We start from the raw sequence: 26,853 nt of genomic DNA, 5'->3' as shown, positions 1-26,853 counted from the left end.
CACAATACCCCATAATGACAAAGCAAAAACAGGTTTATAGAAATGTTTGCTAATTTATTAAATATCACATTTACAATAGTATTCAGACCCTTTACTGGCAGCGATTACAGCCTCGAGTCTTTGGTATGACGCTACAAGCTAGGCACACCTGTATTTGGGTAGTTTCTCCCATTTCTTCTCTGCAGATCCTCTCAAGCTCTCAGGTTGGATGGGGAGCGTCGCTGCACAGCTATTTTCAGGTGTCTCCAGAAATGTTCGATCTAGTTCAAGGCTGTGTGCTTAGGGTTGTTGTCCTGTTGGAAGGTGAACCTTCCCCCCAGTCTGGGGTCCTGAGAGCTCTGTAGCATGTTTTCATCAAGGATCTCTGTACTTTGCTCCATCATTCTTTCCCTCGATACTGACTAGTCTCCCAGTCCCTGCCGCTGAGAAACATCCCCTCAGCATGCTGCTGCCACCATCATGCTTCACCATAGGGATGTTCCCAGGTTTCCTCCAGATGTGACGCTTGGCTTTCAGGCCAAAGAGTTCAATCTTGGTTTCATCAGACCAGAGAATCTTGTTACTCATGGTCTGACAGTCCTTTAGGTGCCTCCTGGCAAACTCCAAGCGGGCTGTCATGCCTTTTACTGAGGAGTGGCTTGTCTGGCCACTCTACCATAACAGCGTGATTGGTGGAGTGCTGCAGAGATGGGAGAACCTTCCAGATGCGCAATCATCTCCACAGAGTAACTCTGGAACTCTGTCAGAGCGACCATTGGGTTCTTCCTGACCAAGGCTCTTCTCTCCCGACTGATCAGTTTGGTGGTTCCAAACTTTTTCTATTTAAGAGTGATTGAGGCCACTGTTCTTCGACCTTCAATGCTTCAGACATTTTCTGGTACCCTTCCGCAGATCTGTGCCTTGACACAATCCTGTCTCGGACCTCAACGGACAATTCTTCCGGTCTTTGCTCTGACCTTATATAGACAGGTGTGCCTTCCGAAATCATGTCCAATCATTTATAGAAGTCAGAAGTTTACATACACTTAGGTTGGAGTCATTAACTCATTTTTCAACCACTCCACAAATTTCTTGTTAACAAACTATAGCTTTGGCAAGTCGGTTAGGACATCTACTTTGTGCATGACAAGTAATTTTTCCAACAATTGTTTAGACAGATTATTTCACTTATAATTCACTGTATCACAATTCCAGTGGGTCAGAAGTTTACATACACTAAGTTGACTGTGCCTTTAAACAGCTTGGAGAATTCCAGAAAATGATGTCATGGCTTTAGAAGCTTCTGATTGACTCAAATGATGTCAATTAGCCTATTGGAGGTGTACCTTTTGGATGTATTTCAAGGCCTACCTTCAAACTCAGTGCCTCTTTGCTTGACATCATGGGAAAATCAAAAGAAATCAGCCAAGACCGCAGGAAAAAAATTGTAGACCTCCACAAGTCTGGTTCATCCTTGGTAGCAATTTCCAAATGCCTGAAGGTACCACGTTCATCTGTACAAACAATAGTATACAAGTATAAACACCATGGGACCACGCAGCTGTCATACCGCTCAGGAAGGAAATACATTCTGTTTCCTAGAGATGAATGTACTTTTGTGCGAAAAGTGCAAATCAATCCCAGAACAACCGCAAAGTACCATGTGAAGATGTTGGAGGAAACGGGTACAAAAGTATCTATATCCACTGTAGAACGAGTCCTATATTGACATAACCTGAAAGGCCGCTCGGCAAGGAAGAAGCCACCTCTCCAAAACCGCCATTAAAAAGCCAGACTATGGTTTGCAACTGCACATGGGGACAAAGATCGTACTTTTTAGAGAAATGTCCTATGGTCTGATGAAATAGAACTATTTTTATTTGGCCATAATGACCATCCTTATGTTTGGAGGAAAAAGGGGGAGGCTTGCATGCTGAAGAACACCATCCCAACCATGAAGCATGGGGGAGGCAGCATCATGTTGTGGGGGTGCTTTACAGCAGGAGGGACTGGTGCACTTCACAAAATAGATGGCATCATGAGGAAGGGAAATTATGTGGATATATTGAAGCAACATCTCAAGACATCAGTCAGGAAGTAAAAGCTTGGTGGCAAATGGGTCTTCCAAATGGACAATGATCCCAAGCATACTTCCAAAGTTGTGGCAGAATGGCTTAAGAACAACAAAATCAAGGTATTGTAGTGGCCATCACAAAGCCCTGACCTCAATCCTATAGAACAGTTGTGGGCAGAACTGAAAATGTGTGTGCGCGCAAGGAGGCCTACAAACATGACTCAGTTACACCAGCTCTGTCAGGAGGAATGGGCCAAAATTCACCCAACTTATTGTGGGAAGCTTGTAGAAGGCTACTCAACGTTAAGTTAAACAATTTAAAGGCAATGCTACCAAATACTAATTGAGTGTATGTACACTTCTGACCCACTGGGGATGTGATGAAAGAAATAAAAGCTGAAATAAATAATTCTCTCTGCTATTATTCTGACATTTCACATTCTTAAAATAAAGTGGTGATCCTAAGACGGAAGTTTTACTACAATTAAATGTCAGGAATTGTGAAAAACTGAGTATAAATGTATTTGGCTAAGGTGTATGTAAACTTCCGACTTCAACTGTACATTTACCACAGGTGGACTCCAAGTTGTAGAAACATCAAGGATGATCAATGGAAACAGGATGCACCTGAGCTCAATTTTTCGTGTCTCATAGCAGAGGGTCAAAATACTTATGGAAATCAGGTATTTCTGGTTTTTATTTGTAATTTGCAAAAATGTCAACCTGTTTTCGGTTTGTCATTGTGTGTAGATTGGGGGTGGGGGGGCAATTGAATCAATTTTAGAATAAGGCTGTAACGTAACAAATGTGGAACTAAAGGGGTCTGAATACTTTCCGAATGCACTAAGTATTGCCATGGCTTCCACCTGTTTACTGTCAGTTGTGTTGCATTTATTTTCTGCCCAATGCATTCAGTATTATGTCAGTGCTGTGGCAGCCTGTCTACACCATGGGCCAGTCTGGCATGACATGGATGCCAAAAGTTCCCGATGACAGAATTATGGCTACATTTATGAGAGTTGACAGGGGGGAGATTTGTCAGATGTTTTGAGTCATTTGAAATGCTATTGTCCTGTAATTTCTATTTAAGAAGCCTTTTGATCCAAGCCCCAAATGCCATGTCAATTTCTGGGTAAAGGCTAGGTACAGTTTTATGTGGTGTTAGCCCAGCTGTTATTTTGTTGAAAAGCCCTGGTTAGCCCTGGTGGTGTGGACAACCTGTGAGGGATCAGATTCCGTCTGCAACGTGCCTGCTCTGCTTCAAACAGGAGGACATAATCCTCTTATGGCTACAGCCAGTTCCAGTAGTGAGTGGCTGCTAGAGAGCTGGAGCCTCAAGGGTATGTTTTGCTGTCCCGTCCAGATGCCTGCCTTGTTCCTCTCCGTCCTATCTGGTGTCATCGATCCAACCGACCAGCTGGCTCTATCTGGCCTAATGTAATTTACCCCCTGAGTGGAGTCTGTCAGTGGACACAATCCTCCCCTTCAGTCCCTCCACACCAGCCTCACTGGTGGGTAACCCCCAGGCAAGGGACTCCATCAGTGGAACAGGTCCCTGTCTGCCTAATGCACTAATGCTTCTCACCATCTGAGTAGTCCACATCCTCACTTTCTCCCCCACGATCAATATCGGCATGGTCAAGATCACACCCATCCCGCTGTTCCTCTCAGCGGTCTACTGTTGCTAGACTGTGCGCTGTTGGGACCTTGTTTGTTGTCGGCTCCGTCTCTCCATTGTTGTGATGGAGCCAGGTCTTCTTTGTTTGGTTTCTGGGACACACTAGGCCTCTGTCCTGGGCGCTCTCTGTCTCTGTGGGTAGTCTGGGCCGGCGCTGGAGCACAGTCGGCCTGATCGTACAGGATTAGCAAATCTCTTTGTCCAGGGTTAACAAGCTCTGTCATGTGTTAATCTCCCTGTTCCCGGGGGGCCGAGTCTCCTGAGGCTGGGAGATGGGTGACGCACGCTGGTAAAGTGGGGGTAGTGTGTGTTTGGGACCAGCATATTCACTTGATGGGTCCGGGAGCAAAGGCATGTGATGTAGATGGTACCTTTCTCTCACTTGAAGTCTCTACCAGTCGTGCCATGGTGGTACAGACTCTAAACCCGCTACTAAACTTCTTTAGAGCACAGGGATTAGTCTGTCACATCACATGGTTCTGTGATTCAGGTGTCTGTCACACAAGATGTTGCCTTTACTGACACAGGCAGCAGACCAGTGAACAGGAGAAAAGCATGTTCCTGAACTGAGTTTACTTTGTCCAATGTCTGTTGCCAAGACCATGGAGTTGTCAATGGAAATCATAAGGTTGAAACCATGGTGCGTTGTCGGCTATAGCCCAGGAGATGGGATCCAAATCAGCTGCTTTCTGCTCTGTCTGGGGAGTTAAGTGTCCATAGCCTCATTTGTCGGGCATGTCCTGACGTCACCGTCCGAGAAGGGCCACACAATCCCTTCTCGTCTCCCTCCTACACCGTGTCAAAGGAAGGAATTCCGTGGAGAGGAGTCAACTTTGTTTGGAGAGGTTTGTTTGTGTGTGGGGCAGGGGCGGCTTCCTGACCTTTGGCCGGGCCTGTTTGGGAATGTGCGAGCTGCGATTAGTATCAGGGTGATGAAGGCAGCACACTGACTCAGCTGGGATGGTGTCATGCGTCTTTTGTGCTCCCCTTTTCTTAGCTGGGCAGCGCACAGCAACAATCAGTCCCTCAGTCTCTTGGGTTCTGTTTAGATAGCCGCCTCAAGGCTCCAGAAGTGTATAATGGTTTCTATTAAAGCAGAGAGAGGGACAGTACCATGCAGGGAAAGCTTCCTGCTAATTGAGTGGAGAGATGAACTGGGGTGTACGGTAGTCGCTGAAAGGGACTATGGTGATGGGTATGGTGTTATGTAATGCTTTTATGATGATGATGCTCATGAGGTCTCTTGAAGCCTCGGATAGCATGTGTTTTTGGATGTGATCTATTGTAAGTTCCTGAATGACTTTTAATCACACTTGCAGACTTGTCATTTTCCACAATGTATAAATTGTACTTTGAAATGAATGATGATATTAGTAATACACAGCAGCTGTTCAGGGTTTAGTGCCAAGATTTCCCTCTGAGATGATACATGATGGAGCGTATTAATGGAATTTTAGCTTTTGGAGGCGGTGCTGTTAGTTTCTGTTTTAGGCCCTCTCTGTAGCGCCCTCTAGCACCCCTCTGTTTCCCTTCTCTTCTTTTGAATCAGAACCATCTGCACCAACCCCAAATGAAATTGTTGCCATGGGTCTAGCCTTCTCTTATATTCTTTGTATCTTGTCTAAGACTGGTAGTACCACCCATTCTGGTTTCAGCTGCTACTGTTTCAATTAGAGGTCGACCGATTAATCGGAATGGCCGATTTAATTAGGGCCGATTTCAAGTTTTTATCACAATCGGTATTTTTGGCCACCGATTTCCCTTTTTTAAATTAGTATTTAATTTTTTTTAAATGTTTTTTTAATTATTTAGTTTAATTATTTGTAAAATATTTTTTTAAAATATTTTTCTTATTTTATTTTTTTTATTTTTGTTTAGAATATTTTTTTATTTAGATATAGATATATAGATTTTTTTTTTTATTATTATAATATTTAACTAGGCAAGTCAGTTAAGAACACATTCTTATTTTCAATGATGGCCTAGGAACGGTGGGTTAACTGCCTTGTTCAGGGGCAGAACGACAGATTTTTACCTTGTCAGCTTGGGGATTCAATCTTGCAACCTTAGAGTTAACTAGTCCAACGCTCTAACCACCTGCTTTACATTGCATTCCACGAGGAGCCTGCCTGTTACGCGAATGCAGTAAGAAGCCAAGGTAAGTTGCTAGCTAGCATTAAACTTATCTTATAAAACACAATCAATCATAATCACTCGTTAACTACACATGGTTGATGATATTACTAGTTTATCTAGCCTGTCCTGCGTTGCATATAATCGATGCGGTGCACATTCGCGAAAAAGGACTGTCGTTGCTCCAACATGTACCTAACCATAAACATCAATGTCTTGCTTAAAATCAATACACAAGTATATATTTTTAAACCTGCATATTTAGTTAATATTGCCTGCTAACATTAATTTCTTTTAACTAGGGAAAATGTGTCACCTCTGCAACAGAGTCAGTGATATGCAGCAGTTTGGGCCGCCTGGCTCGTTGCGAACTGTGAAGACACTTTCTTCCTAACAAAGACATCCAACTTCGCCAAACGGGGGATGATTTAACAAAAGCGCATTTGCGAAAAAAGCACAATCGTTGCACGACTGTACCTAACCATATTTAGCTAAAAGAAATCCAGGTTAGCAGGCAATATTAACCAGGTGAAATTGTGTCAGTTCTCTTGCGTTCATTGCACATAGAGTCAGGGTATATGCAACAGTTTGGGCCGCCTGGCTCGTTGCGAACTTATTTTTGACATACCATTTGAAGGTTGTGCAATGTAACAGGAATATTTAGACTTAGGGATGCCACCCGTTAGATAAAATACGGAACGGTTCCGTATTTCACTGAAATAATTAACGTTTTGTTTTCGAGATGATAGTTTCCGGATTCGACCATATTAATGACCTAAGGCTCGTATTTCTGTGTGTCTATTATATTATAATTAAGTCTATGATTTGATAGAGCAGTCTGACTGAGCGGTGGTAGGCACCAGCAGGCTCGTAAGCATTCATTCAAACAGCACTTTCGTGCGTTTTGCCAGCAGCTCTTCGCTGTGCTTCAAGCATTGCGCTGTTTATGACTTCAAGCCAGTCAACTCCCAAGATTAGGCTGGTGTAACCGATGTGAAATGGCTAGCTAGTTAGCCGGGTGCGCGCTAATAGCGCTTCAAACGTCACTCGCTCTGAGACTTGGAGTAGTTGTTCCCCTTGCTCTGCATGGGTAACGCTGTTTCGAGGGTGGCTGTTGTCGATGTGTTCCTGGTTTTAGCACAGGTAGGAGCGTGGAGAGGGGCGGAAGCTATACTGTTACACTGGCAATACTAAAGTGCCTATAAGAACATCCAATAGTCAAAGGTATATGAAATATAAATCGTATAGAGAGAAATAGTCCTATAATTCCTATAATAACTACAACCTAAAACTTCTTACCTGGGAATATTGAAGACTCATGTTAAAAGGAACCACCAGCTTTCATATGTTCTGAGCAAGGAACTTAAACATTAGCTTTTTTACATGGCACATATTGCACTTTTACTTTCTTCTCCAACACTTTGTTTTTGCATTATTGAAACCAAGTTGAACGTGTTTTATTATTTAAGGCTAAATTGATAGTATTTATGTATTAAGTTAAAATAAGTGTTCATTCAGTATTGTTGTAATTGTCATTATTACAAATAAAGAGAGAAATCGGCCGATTTAATCGGCATCGGCCTTTTTGGGTCCTCCAATAATCGGTATCGGCGTTGAAATATCATAATCGGTCGACCTCTAGTTTCAATTCCCCAGACTTGCTTGTGGACTCAATCCTGCATCATTCAACAGAATGTTTCATGTGTTCTGATCCTCAACGCACCGTGTGTGTGTGTGTGCCTGTCCTCCCTCAGAGGAGTAGTGGAATGCTGCAGGGATCTGTTTTAGAGTTTACCTCTGGCCCTATGCCAGCGCGTGGTGCCTCAAACATTAATGTTCACTGTAACATATTGGAATGTTCGTTTTATATCTTTTAACTGAAATGAACATGTTTGCTTCGAACAGAAACCTTGTGGAACTTACCTCAGCAGTGTTGAATAAGAGCATTGGTTTCTAGATGAAGACGCCACACAGTCTCAACAATAAACTGAGAGATGTTCTGTCAACACAGGCACCAGGGCGTCTTAACACTGGCTGAGGAGTGAAGACAACTGATCCCAGTGTTTGCAGTATGTGGCGACGAATGTGTGTTGATGGGTTTAGAGGCCGTTAAACTGGCCTCTTCAAACCAGACTCCCGACCGTTAACTCTTGAATCCTCTCTCTGGTTCCAGGGTTATCAATTCTATCGTTAGGCATTAAGGGAAGGTTACAGGAGCGTTAGGAAAAGCACACTAAACTGATCTCCTGTTCGCTTGCCCCGGCTTTCTTCCGCTACAATCCTCCCATTGAGGGCTATTTACAGCTGACCCTGGGGGACATGCAGGCACAGAGAATGTATGTACACACAGCAGTGAACTAGGAAAGCGGTGGCGGTTGCCATTGCTAGCTATTCATAAGTACCGTTGACCGCTGTGATTTTCAGTAGCCAGGCTCTTGTTCCTGGCAAAGGGAGGCCCTGATTAGACATGCACACACAGGCCACCAGGAGAGATGACATTAAGGTAGCGTTTAGCCCACCCTCTCCTGCTGGGGACATTAATTGGGAATTGAACATGTATAATTTAAGCCAATAGGTTTTTGTTGATCGTTTTATAAATAAAATTGACCTAATGCCCCAAAACACAGCCGTACACATGCAAAGGATTGTATAGGTGTACACACAGACTCTGCACAGTTTTTTTAAAAAGAGGTCAAAGTGGCGATTACCGTTAGAATATGCTCATGACCTGATTATCGGCTGTGATTGGGAGTCCCATAGGGCGGCGTACAATTGGCCCAGCGTCGTCCGGGTTTGGCCGGTGTAGGCTGTCATTGTAAATAAGAATTTGTCCTTAACTGACTTGCCTAGTTAAATAAAAAATCTGAGGACTCCTCACGCTTGTGTGTCTAGACAATCAGAAAAGCTGGGATCTCCCAGTGCTGTTGGAGGCCTGCCAGATATCAGTATATGCAGTATAGTCCTGTAAGTGTCTGTGAGACATGGAGGCAGGTTAGATTACATTGAATATGGCTCTTGGAGGATGATCATACTTTGCCCAGCTGGTGTTCTATCGTCAGCTGCTGAAGTGCATTAAGCGTCTTGTCTATGATTGATTAACAATAATGAGATAAAGGTGTGTGTGTGTGTGTGTGTGTGTGTCTGTGTGTGTACCTTCATCCTATTGTTTGGTTTCTCCTTGACATGACAGTGAACACCCTTTGGTGTGTATGTGTAGTATTTCATGACCTGTGTGTGTTCTTTGTTCCCTGTATCTGTGTTGCTCATCAGTGAGGCTTGTAGAGAATGTTATGTGAGATGCAGTTTGATAAGATGGAGCGGCTGTTTGGGAAGATATCGAAACCATCACTGTCTGAGGGACATTTAAATAAGTAATTTTTTAATTTTTTAAATTTTTGATCTTTCTGAACCTAAGCTAAGGATGTATAAATAAAAACATGCAACTCTACATGACAGTAATAACAAAATGTCTGTCCTAAATAACGATGAGTCCTCCAGACAACATGGACAGGAAGTTGTTCCTCTCCTCTTGGGGGGTGGCGAGCGTCCTTAGGGTTGTGATGCAGCTGGTTGAGCCTTGTCTTCTTCTATCTAGGCTACAACCCACATCCTCTAGCTGTTTAGCAGCCGACAGCTTCTGATATCCCACTCCAGTGAACAAAGTATATGTAACACACTACCAGCTGTGGAGAATCAGCTTGAGATGTTTTACGAACAGGGAATCCTAACGCCATCCGTCTCTAAACATGCATATGACAGCAAAGACGAACCCAAAATATTTCACCAAAGACAACTACGACATTGCAGGGTTGTCCAAAGTCAGTCAAAATATTACCAGTCCCAACACGTATCATTGGGCGTGGTTGTATGTTCCCTACTACATAGGGTGATGTAGACGAGGCGAGGGCCTTAGACTAGAGCTGTGTAATCTCCCAACTGGAGGAAAAAGAGCAGAGCTGTGTTCCTCTGGCTGAGGGCTGGAGATTTATCACCACAACAGACTAGAGCTGGGAAAAGCACAGTCTGGCTGTTCAGAAACTGCAGGAATAGAACCGTTCAGAACACCGGAAGGGGAGGTAGAGGGAGCAAGACAACGATTGGATTTGACTTTATTTTTTCAGGGCTATCGACGTGTGAGTCCCTGGTGTCAATCTGGAGTTAGATGTTGTTGGTTTTCTTTTTGAAGGGTTGGAGTCAGGGCTGGGGTCTGATGTTAGTGTAGAGCTCTGTTATAGGCAGAGCAGCATGGTGTGAGGACTTGGTGCTCTTGAACAGAGCATCTCTGTTGGACTGAGCTTAACATGTACATGTGTGAAACAGGGTTTCTGTTGCTTTCACTTGCATCCAACACACCTCACTCCAAATGTGACTGGTGTGTCACTCAATTAATCTGATTTCCCTGTGTGCTCTGGCAGGGCTCTCTCCTCCCCCTCTCACCGCCACTGTGTTGTCGGAGGTCTGTCACTGTGTGTGCTACTTGCGGTATGGATTTTCTCCCCGAGGGCTTTTCCCGCTCTCCTTCTCCCTCTCTCTCTCTCTCTCTTCCCCTCTGGCCTTGCTCAGCTGCTCAGGCCATCTGTGCGAACGCAAACAGAGAACAGAGGGGTCGAGAGTGCGAGGGTGGGGGAAGTTGAGGAAAAGGCTTGGAGAAAATGGGAGGTTTGGCAGGGGGACGAAGGAAGGCACAGTAATGTATTTAGTTTTAGAGGATGAGTAAGGGATGAGAGCAGAGAGAAAGGGGGGCTGTGTGGGGAGTGGTTCCAGGAAGCTGACAGTATAAAGACTCTCTCCTCTAGGAAGGAGGGGGAGCAGCAGCATCTGGCTATGGGGGAGAGAGGGGCTGGGTGGAAGTGGAGAGGCCTTCTAGAGTCCGAGCAGCGCACTGTCGTTCCAAACTTTACAGACTGTATCCCCTCTCCTGTTCCCATGCTCCTCAGGCCAAGCCACTTCCTCTGCCTCAGTGTTGCTTCACCGTGGAGCCAAGTGTCCTGTCAGACAACTGACTCTACGTTTCCCTGTCATTAGGCCCCTGCTCCACACTGCAGGCCTTACCTCTCCACCCTGACAGCAAAGCATCTGTGTTTATGGTACTTCCCCAGCGCGACTGCCTGCTAGTCAGTGCTTATGGCATTGTTTACATGCATGTCATTTCCCCTCAGCGTGACCTTTACATCTCCGTTTGGTGGTTTGGTTCACCACATCTGAGTGACGTGTGGTTCCTTAGCTTTGCGGTCTTGTCTGATGAACTAGAGCATGTTGTAGAGAGAGAGCCATCTGACTCAGTTTGTAAGGAGTGGAAGGGATTTTTGCGATTTTATTTTATTTATTTTTTATTTTTTTTCCCCCTCGCTTCAGTTGAAGGAAGGCTTGTCTTCCACACTAGTGGGTCTGATGCCTCGTCTGTATGTAGACCTAGAATATAATGCACTCAAGTGCATTCTCTGGCTTGTTGATGTTTAAAAACATGTTTTGCTAGCTCTCTCTGTTTTGCCTTGAGTTTGTACTTAGATTATCATTTTTTATGGTTGTCCTCTATCTCTTCCCCCAGAATATATTGTCACACATGTATCGTGTGTGTGTGTGTGTGTGTGGAGCGCGCGAGAGTTCCCTCCAGGGTTGTTTAGCAATGAAGCTCTATGCAGAATGGCACATCCTGTTCTGTCTGCTCCTAATCTGTTAGGATCATTGGCCTTAAACACATTTTCTCTACTTTCAAAACAATATTTCTGCACACGCTGTATGTAGTGTTTGTCTGTATATCTGTCTGTAGGAAAGCCTTCATCTGATCCCTCTGTGGCCTGTCTGCTGATATGAAGGCTCAGTGTCATGCATGTCCAGTCTTGTTACAGCCTGATGATACTCTTCTCTTCTCTTTGCCTGATCAGACTCCACCATCGCCTGAGTGCAGTCACCATCTTCAGTCTCAAGCTCTCCAGCCCTCCTCTGCAGAGACGGATAGCCAGGACTGAGGGGAGATGAAACCGGATGGGGTTGCCACGGCAGCGATGGAGCCAATGGAAGCACTGGACGCCGATCCGGTAAACGAGCCAGTTGCGATGGGAGAGGAGCCTAACCAGGGTGCGCCGGCACCTCAGACGGAGGGAGTTGCCCAGCAGGGAGAGATGGGGCAGGGCGAGCCTCATCCAGAGCCAGCCCAGGTGGCCCCCACCAAGACGGGAAACAGCAAGGCTGCAGCAGATCCGAAAGCCAAGACCAAGGCCCCCGCTGCTAAGACAAAGCCTGGGACCACCGCCACAATTAAGACCACGACCGGACCAGGGTCTCGACCCAACACCGCCCAGAGTCGACTGACCAATGGGGTTTCCAAGCCACATGCCAACGGAGTGGCCAAGAAGACCACCACTGGAGCCCCAGAGAAGACCACACCCAAGAGGCCCGTAGGCACAGCCGTTGTCCCTTCCACTAAGACCACCACCAAGGTTGGTGAGAAGAAGCCAGCGGGCACCACCCGCCCTACCTCTGCTCCTGCTGCCACCAACGGGGTGAAGGCCACCACAGGAACAGCAGCAAAGAAGACGCCTGCGGCGCCAACTAATGATGTCAAAGCCACCAGCACCGCTGCTAAGAAGCCCACAGGTAGGCTAACATTTAGGACCAGTCATTTACAGTCACTGAAAGCTAGATGAAGCTTTGCATTTGTCATCAGTTGCCAATTGTCTTCTGTACACAGCAAATGTAAATTTTCCCTGAGGCAAAGTATGACATTGTACTGTGAAGGTTGACATACAGCAGCACATCCAGATGGATTCAGTTGAAGATGTATGACACGCTGTAATGACTGCAACAAATATAGAAATACATTGGCCTGGTTCCTCAGGAAATAAATGTTATGACATAAATCATAATAATTACTCATGTTGTATATCTATCTCTTTGTCCTTCCCTCTCTTCCTCACCTTCCCATATCTCATCTCCCCAGCTCCCCGGCCTGTCTCTACAGCTACCACCAAGCCCAGCACTGCTGCTGCTCCCAAGCCTGATAGGCCTCCTGTTTCCAAGACAACCAGGTAGGCCAACCATTGGTGTAGAGCTCGTAGCCCCTCCCATTGGGAGAGACTGTGAGTGTGTAGATGACATAGTAGGCAGTTGTACGTAATTGGTCCTCAATTCAGGCTTCCTCCAGGCAAAAGCTGATTGTCTGTCTGTACCTAGCTGGGCAGCCTTTCGTTTGATGCCGACTTCAATTCACTGTGCAATACATGTGCAACTACAACAGCGGTAATTAATTGTTTTAATAAATTCAGCGTAACGCTCCAGTTGCGACTGAGAAACCAGCTGCTTCATTTTGGGAATGTTGCAGGCTGAAAGGGACTGGTTAAAAACACTCTCTGGAGAAACGGGCACAATAAGAAGTCCCCAGCAGTAGGCCAGCAGTCACTCTGAGCCAGGTCTCGCAGCGCTGTTTTGGGTTTGCAAATCACATCCAGAGATTAGTCTGCACCCCTCAGAATAAATAAGAACCAACTCTAGGAGACAGACCAGGCTGTTTTGGACCTCTGTTTGGCAGTAAGTAGAATCAGGTCAGATTAGACCCAGACAGTACCTGAGTCACACGGTGTGGCGTTCCAGCAGAGACGAGCGTAACCCCAGGGAGCAACTCCAGAGAGTCATGGGCTGCTGGGAGGTGGCTCAACAAGCCTTTTGTCTGTGAAGAGGGGAGGATGATCAGGGATGTCCTCAGGTGTTTGGCTGTTCTTTGAATAGGCCCTCACTCCCCCCGCCCAACCCCCTTTCCCCTTCTGTGTTGTTTGTATACCAAGGGAACTGTGGTCTCTTACTTTCATAGTTCCTTACTTTTCATCGCTCCCCCTCCAACAATCTAACAGGATCTAGCGAGTACATACTAGTCAACAGATAGCGATTTAGCGTTTTTATTTTGCGAGTGCGACAATCTCTGGTGAAGTTAAACTATGAGGTAAGCGGTAAATTTAATCCATGCATTACGGAACAAAACAGTTAATTTTGCGTTGTGCAACATATGGCTGAGGGAGATAGCTTGGAGGCTGATGGATTCAGTGAGCGTTGTGTACCCAGCCAGCCTGCACTGGGGGGTATTAGACTGTGACAGGGTCATAAATCTCTGCTGTAATTAGATTTAGCCCTGCTCCCTTTCTGCTCCCTCTTTAATGCATGTCTGTATCAGATGAGCGTATGAGTGCACAGTGGATATGTTCTGGCATATCCGACAGCCTGTCCCCCTGCTCACTGAGACCGCTGACTCTCTCTCACACACAATACTCATTTTGTCCCTCAATTTATTCAAGTTCACTCTTTAGGAGATTTTGTTATCAGACAGAAAAGATTGGAAAGCAAATATATATATATTTTTTTTTAATGATCCTGCAGCTACAAATGGCCTAAATCTAATTTGGCTGAATCACATCATTATGGCTGTGACAGTTCTAGAATAACCAGTAGGCTAAATGTCATGCAAATGGCCATGGTCATCTTAATTGTGATTTTTATAGAACAAATGTTTTGAGCTTGTAATGCATTTTTGGAAATGTCCTACGAGATACTTAATGAACACAGCTTTGGTGACACTCCCGTCTCACAAACAAATGGTTTTTAACAGAGCCATATATTTGAAAAGTTTGGACATTGAAGTTTATGCATATTATTATGATGCATTTACATAACCCTGCGTTCCATAGCAGCCGTAATAGCTCCTCATGTGCAATGTTGACCAATAGCAATTCACAGAATTTTCTGAATTTTAAACGATGCTATGTACAACATTCCAAATTCTCGTCAGGAATGGATAAATGAAATGCTCAAAGGCATTAACATGGTGTCCATTCTAAGGGTTATAAATATAGAACTCTGGTTTTGACCGCTTGGATCTTCTCTCCCAACCGTGCCGTTTCGCTCGTAAAATGATTATGCTACCAGCTTCACCCAATTCATGTCAAAATAACAAACTGCTATTGGGTCAACTGTAGGGTACAAAACATTTCCATGGCACTGTCCAGGTGAAAGCTGTGATCCCTTATTGAGGTCACCTGTCTCCTCCCTTTCAATCAGTGTAGATAAAGGGGAGGAGACAGGTTAAAGATGGGTTCTTAAGTCTTGATATGATTGAGACATGGATTGTGTATGTGTCCATTCAGAGGGTGAATGGGCAAGACTGTGGGAAGCATTGTTGTCGACATAGGCCACCATCCCTGTGGAAAGCTTTCCACAGTCCATGCCCGAGGAATTGAGGCTGTTCTTAGTGCAAAAGGAAGGGTGTTCCTGATGTTTTGTACACTCCGTGTATACTTGAATATGAACTTGAATCCCCCTTCGCCTAAAATGACGGTATTAAGACGATTACGATTATTTTGTTCCTGGATGTTGCTCATAATTGTCGGTTACACAATTCTACAATAATGGTACCAGCCCTACGCATCATGGCTGTTTTGGTTCTGTTGCCATTTAGCAAGTCCAGTCTGTGTTCTGTTTGTCCTGAAACTGAGCTTTTTGTTCTATTTTAGTCTGACTGCTCTGACCCCTCCAAACACTAGATCCTCTCTGCTGGTGACACACCTCAGATTCATTCTGAAGTTCAACCTCAGACTTTGTCGGTGGCAGCTGAAAATATGTGTGTGAAATGAATAGTCTGCAGCAGCACACGATTTGTCAGTATTCCACCTCTCCCTTTACAGTAGCACTTAATACCTGCCACTACGTCCTGGTTGGTGGGTGTAGTAGAGGTGTGAACACTATTTACCCGCGATGTGTGTGTGCCATTTGTTTTTGTAGTACCAATTTGGCTGTGTGATGAGGTGTGCTCTCAAGCCAACACTGTTGTAGAGCTGTGTTTGTACTCTGTGTTTGTACTCTGTGTTTGTACTCTGTGTTTGTACTCTGTGTTTGTACTCTGTGTTTGTACTCTGTGTTTGTACTCTGTGTTTGTACTCTGTGCTTGTCCGCTGTTTGATACTGATTGCCTGTATAATGGTAGCTCTACAGCCTGTGACAGGAAACCTCTGGGTTTGATTTTGTGTGTGCTGAAGAAGTCAGTATGTGGTGTTGGACACAGTGGGTGGTGTGGGGGGAAGGTGTGTGTTTTGAGAATAGTTGAGATGATATCATGCAGTGGCCGTCATTGATGTGGGTTTGCTTGCATGCGTATGCTAGTGTGGTATATGCTGTGCACGCCGGTATTGCTGGGAGGCTGTATATGTTCATCAGCACGATCGTTGTCCTGTTCGCTAGCGCCTAGCCAACTTTGCAGTCTTATTTTGGTGTTTTAATGTTTTTCATTGTTTCTGGTTTTATTTATTACTTCTATTGTTATTTTTGACTTGACTCTGTTATTGATTAATGTATTGCATTGTTGAGGGAGCTGCACATAAGCATTTCACTGCACCTTTTATACCTGCTGTACACTGACAAATCCAATGTTATTGGATGGTATTTACCCAGTGTGGCTGTGGTATGTAGCACGTCATGGCTTCAGTAGAGTGAACCACATAAAGGGCTGAGGAGGATGGATGCTACATGGATGAATAAGTCATGTCCCTGCTGAGCCCCGTCACTGCTAGGAGGGCTGATGGACAGAGGAGTGAACGCAGCGAGGTGGTGGGGATCTAAATGGAACGGCAAAGGATGTGTGAGAGGGAGACCCCGTGCACAGTGTACAGGACCCCGTGCACAGTGTACAGGACCCCGTGCACAGTGTACAGGACCCCGTGCACAGTGTACAGGACCCCGTGCACAGTGTACAGGACCCCGTGCACAGTGTACAGGACCCCGTGCACAGTGTACAGGACCCCGTGCACAGTGTACAGGACCCCGTGTACAGGACCCCGTGTACAGGACCCCGTGTACAGGACACAGTGTACAGGACACAGTGTACAGGACCCCGTGTACAGTGTACAGGACCCCGTGCACAGTGTACAGGACCCTGTGTACAGGACCCCGTGTACAGTGTACAGGACCCTGTGTACAGGACCCCGTGCACAGGACCCCGTGCACAATGCATTGTTGGGCCTATATTGAGTAAGGAGTGTCGGTGGTCTATGAATTTGGAGGAAGCCATGAAAGGCTAGGAGAAGAGGGTAGGGGTGGTGGTCTATGAATTTGGAGGAAGCCATGAAAGGCTAGGAGAAGAGGGTAGGGGTGGTGGCTCTCTCTCCCTTGTCCTGCTGTACTTAACCAGTAATAGAGCAGTAGGCTGCCAGTCGTGTACAGTGTCATATAGCTGTGCCAGTCGTGTACAGTGTAATATAGCTGTGCCAGTCATGTACAGTGTCATATAGCTGTGCCAGTCGTGTACAGTGTAATATGGGGCGGCAGCGTAGCCTAGTGGTTAGAGCGTTGGACTAGTAACCGAAAGGTTGCAAGATCGAGTCCCTGAGCTGACAAGGTAAAAATCTGTCGTTCTGCCCCTGAACAAGGCAGTTAACCCACTGTTCCTAGGCCGTTATTGAAAATAAGAATTTGTTTTGAAACGTTATTTTCCTCAAGCAGAGGAAGCCAGCTATAGCTGGTTTATCAGGTTAAGGCTGCACCCTGTGTAATGTCTTATCCTGTCACTCAAAGCCCCTCTTGTGCTGCGGCAGTATAAGGATCCCCCTACCTCCAAGGCAACTAACTACCTGGTGAATTTCTCTGGGAAATTGCAAGCGAAGGACTGATACCTTTTGTTCCTGGGTTAGAGTGAGATTCCTGTGGTGTTCCCATATCTGAAGCCCTGTGTGGATGTCCTGGAGGTAGAATCTCCTCCTTTTAACCAGGGTAAAGTGTCCCTCCCAGCCTTTCTGCTGAGTTAAAATGGCATCATCTCTAATATGCCAGCTGTCTCCCTGGGAGGAGGTCCGTCCCCATGGTAGCTGGCTCTTTGCTGTTAGCTCTGCTGCAGGGGAGGCACTAGCCTTGCTTATGCATCTCGTTGACTTAATCGTAGCCCCAATTTGATTTGCCACGCGAAGGCACACTGGCAACCTGATTTTTTATGTTAATCACCGCAAAGTTCCACATCGTTCCAGAATGCGTAATGAAACTAAAATGTTATATTTTTAAAACCCCAGGCGACTTTGGTGGACATTAATTGTCTCTGCGCTCATTTTTTAAGCTTCAGTGAATTTCTAGGCTTTTTCCCTACATTTTCTTTAACCCCAATTTGTGATGATGTTCCTAATGGCAAGGCCGTTGGCAAGTTTGAGAAGCAATGCACCGCAATTTTCCTTCATTGTGTGCCAGCCATTAGACTGATCACGAGTCTAACATGATCAACACTGCCTCAGTGGAGCCTTTTCATTGTGCCTAACTGCCGAGAAGCATGTATTAATTTTGTAACACATCCTGTCTGTCTTTTTATTATTGTTCGACCATTCCCCGTTATTCTATAACGGCCGCACTGGCTCCTACAACAGTGATCGGACCTTTTTGAGAAGCGACAATGACAGGAAGTTAATGGTGTGTAATCGGATGAGCGTTTTCTCTCGCTCCCTCTCTCCTACTGCCTTTGACGATGGCCCGCTAATCTGCCTTGCTTCCCTACCTAAACGGAGTCATTTTGGATTAGCCATATTCCTTTCCTCACACAGATTACGATAAATACTCTGTCGTCATCTCTCCTGCATTCTCTCTACCCTCTATTCACTTCGTCCTGTAATTATTTTCTAATCTTTAGTTCCATTTTTTTCTGTCAGCACACACTTTTACAAATCTCCTAAACTTTGAATTTTACAACGCTACTTTTTTTCTTTTTAGTGTGTCCTCATTTACGTCTAGACCTGTCAGATTGATACCTGAGGAAACCACAGTGAATGTCGCGTTCTGCTCGCTCGTAGTTAATCAGTTGAAGGGTCAGCCAATTTAAAAAGCTTTTCTCCTGGACTAGGTTATATCACGCATACTAATAGAGAAAAGGGCCAGTTTTTGTGATGCAACTCTGGATAGAAACAATGGCCTTTTTGTACCATGACCTAGGCTGTTAATGCTTCAGAAGAAGCCTTAGTCTAGACGTCACCACACCAAACAATATCATTAACATGAGCTTGTAATCCCTCATCGTTGGAGTAATAACAGGCGGTCTCTTGTTTTTGGTTCAACAGGCTCATCATCCGCTGCTTCCCTCCCTCTTCACCCCTCTTCATTCTCTACCTATGACAACTCTTCCTGTACAGGGAAGGATGGATGGTTGTAATCCATTGCTAGTGGACATCATGTCGAGGCTAGCTGTTACCAGACAAGCAGTGTTTTCCATTAGGCCTACACTTGACAGGGTGTGCGTGGCACTCCGGGTTTCCTTGCCGCGTGAAAACTGCCAGCATTTGCTCTTGTACAATGAAATATGCTTTTAACTCCATCCATAATTCCAACAGGGATTTGAACAAGTTATTTCTGTGCTCCGTCTGAATTAAAGATGAACGTGACCCCAGCGATCTTGCCTCTCCCCGCCGCCGACGCTAACTCTGTTCTTTATTTAGAGGCGGTGGTGCAGTGCAGCGTAGGCTAACGAGATCTCACCACTGTCACTGCATCTCGGTTACTTTGCACTGGCCTGACGTGGAAGCTACTTGACCAGGGTGCACATTACCCACATGTCAGGAGAGGTGGGCTGGATGTAGCAGGGAGGAGGATGGGGGTGGGCTTGGCAGTGGGGGGGGGCTCCACTCTGTATGTGTGGCGTGACTCATCTCCCAGACTGCACTGCTTCAGATGCCTCAGGGTGTTGTGATGATGTGGGGGGGCTGACTGGGTGAGGTACTGTATTAGTGCCCTGTCGGGGCCAGCCACTCCAGGCATTGAAGAGACGAGGAGTGAATGGAAGTTGACTCCTCTTTGTCCTCTCATGTTCTTGTTGTGTTTTCTGTCATCACTTGGTTTATGACCTCTCTGTGCTGTGTTCCTGAGGAAGTCTAGTGTCTGGCAGGGCTGTAGAAGTGACTAACAGAATGACTTGCGAATACAGTCGACAGGGCCTCTTGCTGTGTGAATTTATGGCCCAGGGGTTACCAGCATGTGGAACTCGAGGGACCTAACGTTCACTTGACGATGCAAATGAGTCTGTTTAAACATTGGTGTCTGTCACTTTATTTGTATGTGTATAAATGGCACTAGCAGTCGTCTCATTTCAATATTTTATCACATCTATAGAAATACTGATTCGTGGTGTCTGGTAGATGGCCACTAAACTAATGTCCCCCCTGGTTTGAAAGCTGTACTCAGTGATTCTGACCCCACCCCTCTCCTGTTCTCTCTCAGGCCTGCCACTGGTGCGCCAGGATCTCGCCCTGCCTCTGCTGCAGCCAGGCCAGCCACAGCCAGCACAGCCAAGAGCTCCACAACCACAGCCAAGCCTGGCACCCCCACGGCTAAAACCACCTCCACCACCCCCAGACCAGCCTCTGCCAAAGCCGGCTCTACAACACCCTCTGCTGGACGGACCCCGACATCACAGCCCTCAAAAACCGCAACTCCCGTCAAGAAAGGTACGAGGGGACATCAGTTTTGGTTCAATTAAAAAAAAAAAATACAAAGGTTTTAACTTTTTATTACTAGCATTACACATTGTTACATTTTTCAAAATATATCTTTATAATAATTTGTTAATTTGTTTATCATAATTAAGTTTCCATCCTACCTTTGTCCTTTTCCTCTTCATAAACATCTACTTGTTATACTCTTCCTCTAGATGTTACCAAATCAGCCACCAAGAAGCCTGCAGCGGCTCCTCTCACTCGCACCTCACCAGCCAAGACCACCAAACCTGAGACTCCCAAATCAGCCTCCGCATCCAAGCCAGACTCCACCCCCAAGAAGCCGGCTGCCAGCAGCAAGGCCGCAGACACCAAGAAGACGCCAAGCAAGCCCACGCCTTCAAAGGATGTCAGTGCTGGCCCAAAGACCCCTAGTACCAAGCCAGCAGGGAAGGCTTCCACCCCTAAGAAGACTGTGGGCAGCAACACCCCCATGGCAGTGAAGCGTGGCCCCAAGCCCACAACGGCGGCAGAGCCCGCGACTAAAGCGGGTGAGACCCAGGACGCCGCTGTTGCTGCCGCCATAGCTGCAGCTGCCTTGGCTGCTGTGGTCTCCATGGCAACCTCGGAAGAAGCAGTGGTGGCTGCAGTCCCAGAGGAGAAGGAGACTGTGCCCCCTCAGGCCAGCCAGCCAGAGGAGGCCCCAGAGGCCTTTATCTCTCAGCTGTCAGCTCAGCTGGACCTGGTCCCCCTGGAAGAGCCAGCAGACACAGTGTCTCCCCTGGGCACCACGGTCATGTCCCCTCCATGCTCCCCCACCGGGCCCATTTCCCCGGTCATGGAGCCCCAGAATGCCTCTGCTCTGCTGGACATGCACGTCCAGCCAGAACCCAGGTCCCAGAACCAGTCTGCCATGGCTCCACAGAGCCTGGTCCAGGAGGAGGTGATATTCCAGCCAGACCCTTGGGCCCAGAACCAGTCTGCCATGGCTCCACAGAGTCCGGTCCAGGAGGAGGTGATATTCCAGCCAGAACCCAGGTCCCAGAACCAGTCTGCCATGGCTCCACAGAGCCTGGTCCAGGAGGAGGTGATATTCCAGCCAGACCCTTGGGCCCAGAACCAGTCTGCCATGGCTCCACAGAGTCCAGTCCAGGAGGAGGTGATATTCCAGCCAGACCCCTGGGCCCAGAACCAGTCTGCCATGGCTCCACAGAGCCCGGTCCAGGAAGAGGTGATATTCCAGCCAGACCCCTGGGCCCAGAACCAGTCTGCCATGGCTCCACAGAGCCCGGTCCAGGAAGAGGTGATATTCCAGCCAGACCCCTGGGCCCAGAACCAGTCTGCCATGGCTCCACAGAGCCCGGTTCAGGAGGAGGTGAAGATCCAGCCAGATGAGCAGCAGGAGGACCTCCTCATCCCCTCCTCTTCAGCCCCTTGTGCATTCAGCATGATGTCTCAGCCCATGAATGAGTTCACCTCAGAGGTCCTGGTCTCTTCCTCTCAGGACCAGGAAGAGGCAGTGGAGAAGGCAGATGAGGAGATCAACGAAGATGATGACGATGAGGAGGAAGAGGAGAGGACAGTGGGCAAGCCGACATTACTGTTTGACATGAGTAGCTCTCAGCCCTCAGAGGAGGCCAAGCCTGCAGGCTTCAGTGGTTCTACCGGTTGGCATGGGGATGATGTCTTACCAGGGATGGACTCTGAGGATGTGAGCAGCCACCTGCAGGGGTCACCAGAGATTAGCAGCACCCAGCATACGGGCCTGCTGCAGGGTACCCAGAGCTCTGATGCCCTGGTAGACTCCGGCCTCAAGGGCTCTGAGGGAGAAGGGGTGTTCATGGGCTCCCCCGATGTGGAGACCCTGTCCAACGATGAGGAGGACGATGAGGAAGAGGATAGGAAAGTGTGCAAGCCAACATCACTGTTTGACATGAGTAGCTCTCAGCCCTCAGAGGAGGCCAAGCCTGCAGGCTTCAGTGGTTCTACCGGTTGGCATGGGGATGATGTCTTACCAGGGATGGACTCTGAGGATGTGAGCAGCCACCTGCAGGGGTCACCAGAGATTAGCAGCACCCAGCATACGGGCCTGCTGCAGGGTACCCAGAGCTCTGATGCCCTGGTAGACTCCGGCCTCAAGGGCTCTGAGGGAGAAGGGGTGTTCATGGGCTCCCCCGATGTGGAGACCCTGTCCAACGATGAGGAGGACGATGAGGAAGAGGATAGGAAAGTGTGCAAGCCAACATCACTGTTTGACATGAGTAGCTCTCAGCCCTCAGAGGAGGCCAAGCCTGCAGGCTTCAGTGGTTCTACCGGTTGGCATGGGGATGATGTCTTACCAGGGATGGACTCTGAGGATGTGAGCAGCCACCTGCAGGGGTCACCAGAGATTAGCAGCACCCAGCATACGGGCCTGCTGCAGGGTACCCAGAGCTCTGATGCCCTGGTAGACTCCGGCCTCAAGGGCTCTGAGGGAGAAGGGGCCTTCATGGGCTCCCCCGATGTGGAGACCCTGTCCAACGATGAGGAGGAGCGAGTTGATGTTGATGATATGGATGTGAGCTCAGAGCGGGCAGTGGACCACCGGAAGGTGTGTCAGCATGATGATGAGGAGGATGATGAAGATGTGGAGATGCCCAGCGACGGGGTGACAGAGAGTGGACTGGAGAGCTGTGGGAATGCAGACGAGGACGACTACACAGAGGAGGACCGCTTGGATAACCTCAACCGTTCGCCCATCCCACCTTCCTCAGCCTGGGGTCAGACAAACCCCTTCACTGACCCATGGGCCCAGCCCCCCCTCTCCTCCCCCCACACCGCCTCCAGCCCCCTGTCTGACCACGGGGCTGCTGACCCTGAGACGCCCACCCAGTCCTCTGCCCAGGCCTGGTTGGATCTCAGCGCCCCCTCTCTGACGCTCCTTTCAGAGCAGCCCTCAGAGCCCCAGTCTGCCCCTGAGGAGATGGAGAGCTCCGCCCCAGTGGAGGCCTCTGCCCCCCCAGGGCCCCCTGCTGTGGGCATGTCTCAGTCCAGCACTCTGAGTGGCACGGCCCTGGCCGTCCACAGCAGCAGTGAAACCAGCACTCCCGAGGAGCTCCGTGACTATGACAGCAGCTCCGGGGTGGAGTCACACTCTGACAAGCAGCAGACCCCCGTGCCATCCAATGTGCAGCCTGACCTGGAGCAGGACTTGGGCATCCATCTGGAGCGAGGTGACGAGGAGGAAGAGGCTGAGACGCTCCCTGCCGACGAGGTCCTGGGAGCAGGCCCTCCTACTGCCCCAGCCTCTGCCCCCTCCTCCCCCTCCACCTCGGCAGATGAGGCCAGCGACACGGAGGATGAGATGCAGATCAACGACCCAGACGCCCCTGTCACCATGGATGACAGTGCTGAGTTCGACAGCCCAGCGTCCGCCCGTATCCTGCCTGCCCTGGAAGAGGATGAGGAGGTGGTGGAGGCGCCGGCCGGGGAAGGAGAGGAGGACGGGGGTGGCGGCACGCCCCAGTCTGCCAACTCGGTGGCGTCTTACGGCTTTGACTGCACCATGTCCAACTCCAACGCCCACTCCACTGCCGAGAGCTGCGGTAAGAGCCCCGGCATCTTCTCCCTGGAGAACGAGGACCAGTTGCCCGAGGAGGCCAAGGACCCCTCACTCATCAAGGAGCTGACCCTGCCTGCAGCGGCCGCCCAGTCAGAGGAGCTGCTGGGAGGCCCTGTAGACCTGCTGCCCCTGGGCCAGCCTGGGGACCAGCACCACTACATGCTGGGGGGGAAGATGGATGCTGACCACCTGGAGGAGGCCAACACCCTGGAGGACGCCCTCCGCCTGGGGCCCCAGCATGCCGGGGAGGCCAGCGAGGGCCAGCCACCCTACTACTCTGCTATATGCGATAAGACTGATAGCTTTCTGGCAGGTAACGTATAAGTCCCTACCCCTGGAATGCACCTTCTCCCTCGCACCCCTCCCCCCTTGTTGTTCTTAGTTTTTCTCTTGAGGTGGGTTAGATGGTTTAGAAAAACAAGCAAATGATGGTAGGAAACAAAAAAAAGCAAGGGGAACGAAAAAGACTGTAGATCAGTGACGCCTCCCTCTTTCATACTACTATTATGGTTATGAATGTATGGCACTACTTTATGTACAATAGCTACTAGCTACCATTTTCTATTAGAATGTTCTTTTTAAGTAACACGGCGTACTCCGTAACCCCCGAGGGGGCATTGACTGACTGGTCCGTTGGGACAAAGCTCTTAAAAGAAAAGGAGGAAAACGAGAATGGACTCTACCTACATGTGTATTTATCCTACTGTTTTTACCAAACAATTTTTTTTTGTACTTGTTTTGTTGGAACCCGGTCCTCCCTCCCCTATGTACACACTCCGTTTTATCCTGCACCATAGAGATGGTCCTACTCTCTTTTTTTACAAGTTTGTCTTCTTGTTTTCAACACCATTTTAGTATCGAATAAAGACTAGATATTTAACATGGCTTTCCTCCCCTTACAGTTTTGTTGAGGTCGGTATGGGAGTGTTCGATTTGAAGTTTGTCTAGTTTTAATTTGCGCTACAGGAAGTTTGCCTCTCCCTGCATAGATTATCATGGCAAGTAACGTTGTCATGTACGGTGTGTTTTGAGGCATCTGTTTTAAGTGGTCAGGCTTCATGCCTCTTAGTTGATCATTTGTGCTTCAGAACCAACTAACAACTATTTGTGTGAAGAAAAAATTGTGCATTCCGCTGCATTTAGAATGACGCTCACTGAAAACGCTTTTCTCACTGAAACGCTTTTAGTGGTATTGGATATTTCAACTTGCATGTACTAACATTGAAATTGTATCTGATTAAGCCATTATACACTAGGGATGTTGATAAGTGAATGGTTCACGCTAAGTAGGTTTTTCAAAATTCCATTAAACATCATTGCAATGCACGTTGTTCCTGTTTCTTGTTATTTCCCATTAGCGTAGCATGTCTCAATTGATGTCTAGGTCCGTTTTATGTATTTAAATGACATCACTGTCCTCACCATGGGAATCACTTCCCATCAGGAAGTGAAGTTTTATCTGTGGAATGGTATTGATGCGCAATGGAATTTTGGTTAGGAGGCAATCCATCTGGTGTCCCATACCCTGTTTTCCAGCATGTATATGTTTCTCTCTAATCTCCATGGATTCAACACAGATCAAGACCACATTTTGTGAACATCCTTGGTAGGTGGTACTCCCCAAACAGACACCAGGGAAGACTCCTGCTCCTGGGTCCCTTTACTGTATGTCCTGAAGGTTTTACATCCTCTTCCGCTGCTCAAACCTGCCTGTATCCTCCCGAATGCTCCACCCAACACACACGCAAACATACTGGCATTACCCCACACCCACCTACCTGAATGTGTCTTAAGAAGAAGCTGAAGTGGATGAGAGATCTGCCTCCATCCTGCCTGCTCAACCCAGACAAGGAAAACCCTTGGATCCCTATGTTTGTCAGTACTGAAATCAGAGCATCCCTTGTTCCTTCCGTCCTACCTTCTGCACCATTATGGTCTTCCTAAGGCCAGATTTGGCCTTTTGCCCTGTAGGCCTATCATGAACATACAGGTGTCTCTCATGTTGCTTTGGGAACGCTCTGTTGCGTGTATAGTACTGTACATGTCTGTCTGGGACACCATGGCTGCCCTTGAGTAAGGCATGGTCAGTGAGGTACATGTTTTTGTAATTAGCCGAGCTGGGGGCATCCTTGTTTTGGCTGAGTTGATTTTTGATGTGGGATAGAATGCTTTTCAAAACAGTCCGGTGTATTTGGTGACACCACACATACAAAGAAGCTACATGGTTGGTCAAAAACTCAGTAGTTTATGATTTAGTTCTTAAGTAAAATGGTTAATGCCTTGTTCCCCGTTTTCTTTGTCTAATCCCTGGCTTGTCAGGCCTTGTATGTTAATTCTCATGTTATCAAAATCTAGCCTTTATGTGGGGATATTTCCCTGGGACATTTTTAAATGTGTCAATTTATTTTTGGATTGATGGTAGGTAAAATGCCAGACCATAGAGGCAAAGGAGATGAATTGCTCCTAGTCATGTGATCTTTATCCCTTATTAGGGCTACATATAGTTGTTCTGAGTTTCAGGCCAGCATCTTGAGGGCAAAGACTTAAGATAAAATGATTACCAACAATGTTGCGTACCACTTTATTACATTGTATGAATGGGTTGCAAATGAATCTAAATTACCTGGACTCTGACGCAATTACGTGAGATTTTAGTTCTGGGTTTCCGAGGTTACAATTACCAGACGAATGTGGGAAAGTGAAAGCGATTACATTTAAGATGTGATTGGCCACTGCTGCTACATCTGTTTTAGATAATGTCCCATGTCAGGAACTGTCTGAAATGTCGTATCATATTGAATGTATAGACGTACTGTAGTAGCTGATAAATCCATGAAGTGTCTCCACAATTTAACAATTGTAGTTCAACCTCAACTCAATGTCATCTTCATAACCTTTTTTCCATCTTCTTTGAGAGCAAACTCTAGACCTCATTTGACTGTAATACTGCGTC

At 47.3% G+C, this 26,853-nt stretch overlaps 1 protein-coding gene across 1 annotated transcript in view; it reads left to right on the top strand.

Annotated features, from left to right (window-relative positions):
- LOC106607023 (uncharacterized) overlaps nt 1–25,226 on the top strand; it is a 32,397-nt gene extending 7,171 nt beyond the window's left edge. The window contains exons 2-5 of the mRNA XM_014203558.3: nt 11,750–12,461; nt 12,805–12,892; nt 20,085–20,311; nt 20,515–25,226. Of these exons, the coding sequence (XP_014059033.3) occupies nt 11,840–12,461; nt 12,805–12,892; nt 20,085–20,311; nt 20,515–24,224 (4,647 nt within the window). The 5' untranslated portion in view covers nt 11,750–11,839 and the 3' untranslated portion in view covers nt 24,225–25,226. The remainder of the gene's footprint in view (nt 1–11,749; nt 12,462–12,804; nt 12,893–20,084; nt 20,312–20,514) is intronic.
- Nucleotides 25,227–26,853: the final 1,627 nt, after the last annotated feature.

Source organism: Salmo salar, chromosome 06, assembly GCF_965601325.2.
Source record: "Salmo salar chromosome 06, fSalSal1, whole genome shotgun sequence".
Lineage (NCBI taxonomy): Eukaryota > Metazoa > Chordata > Actinopteri > Salmoniformes > Salmonidae > Salmo > Salmo salar.
This window is presented reverse-complemented; position numbering and strand designations above follow the sequence as displayed.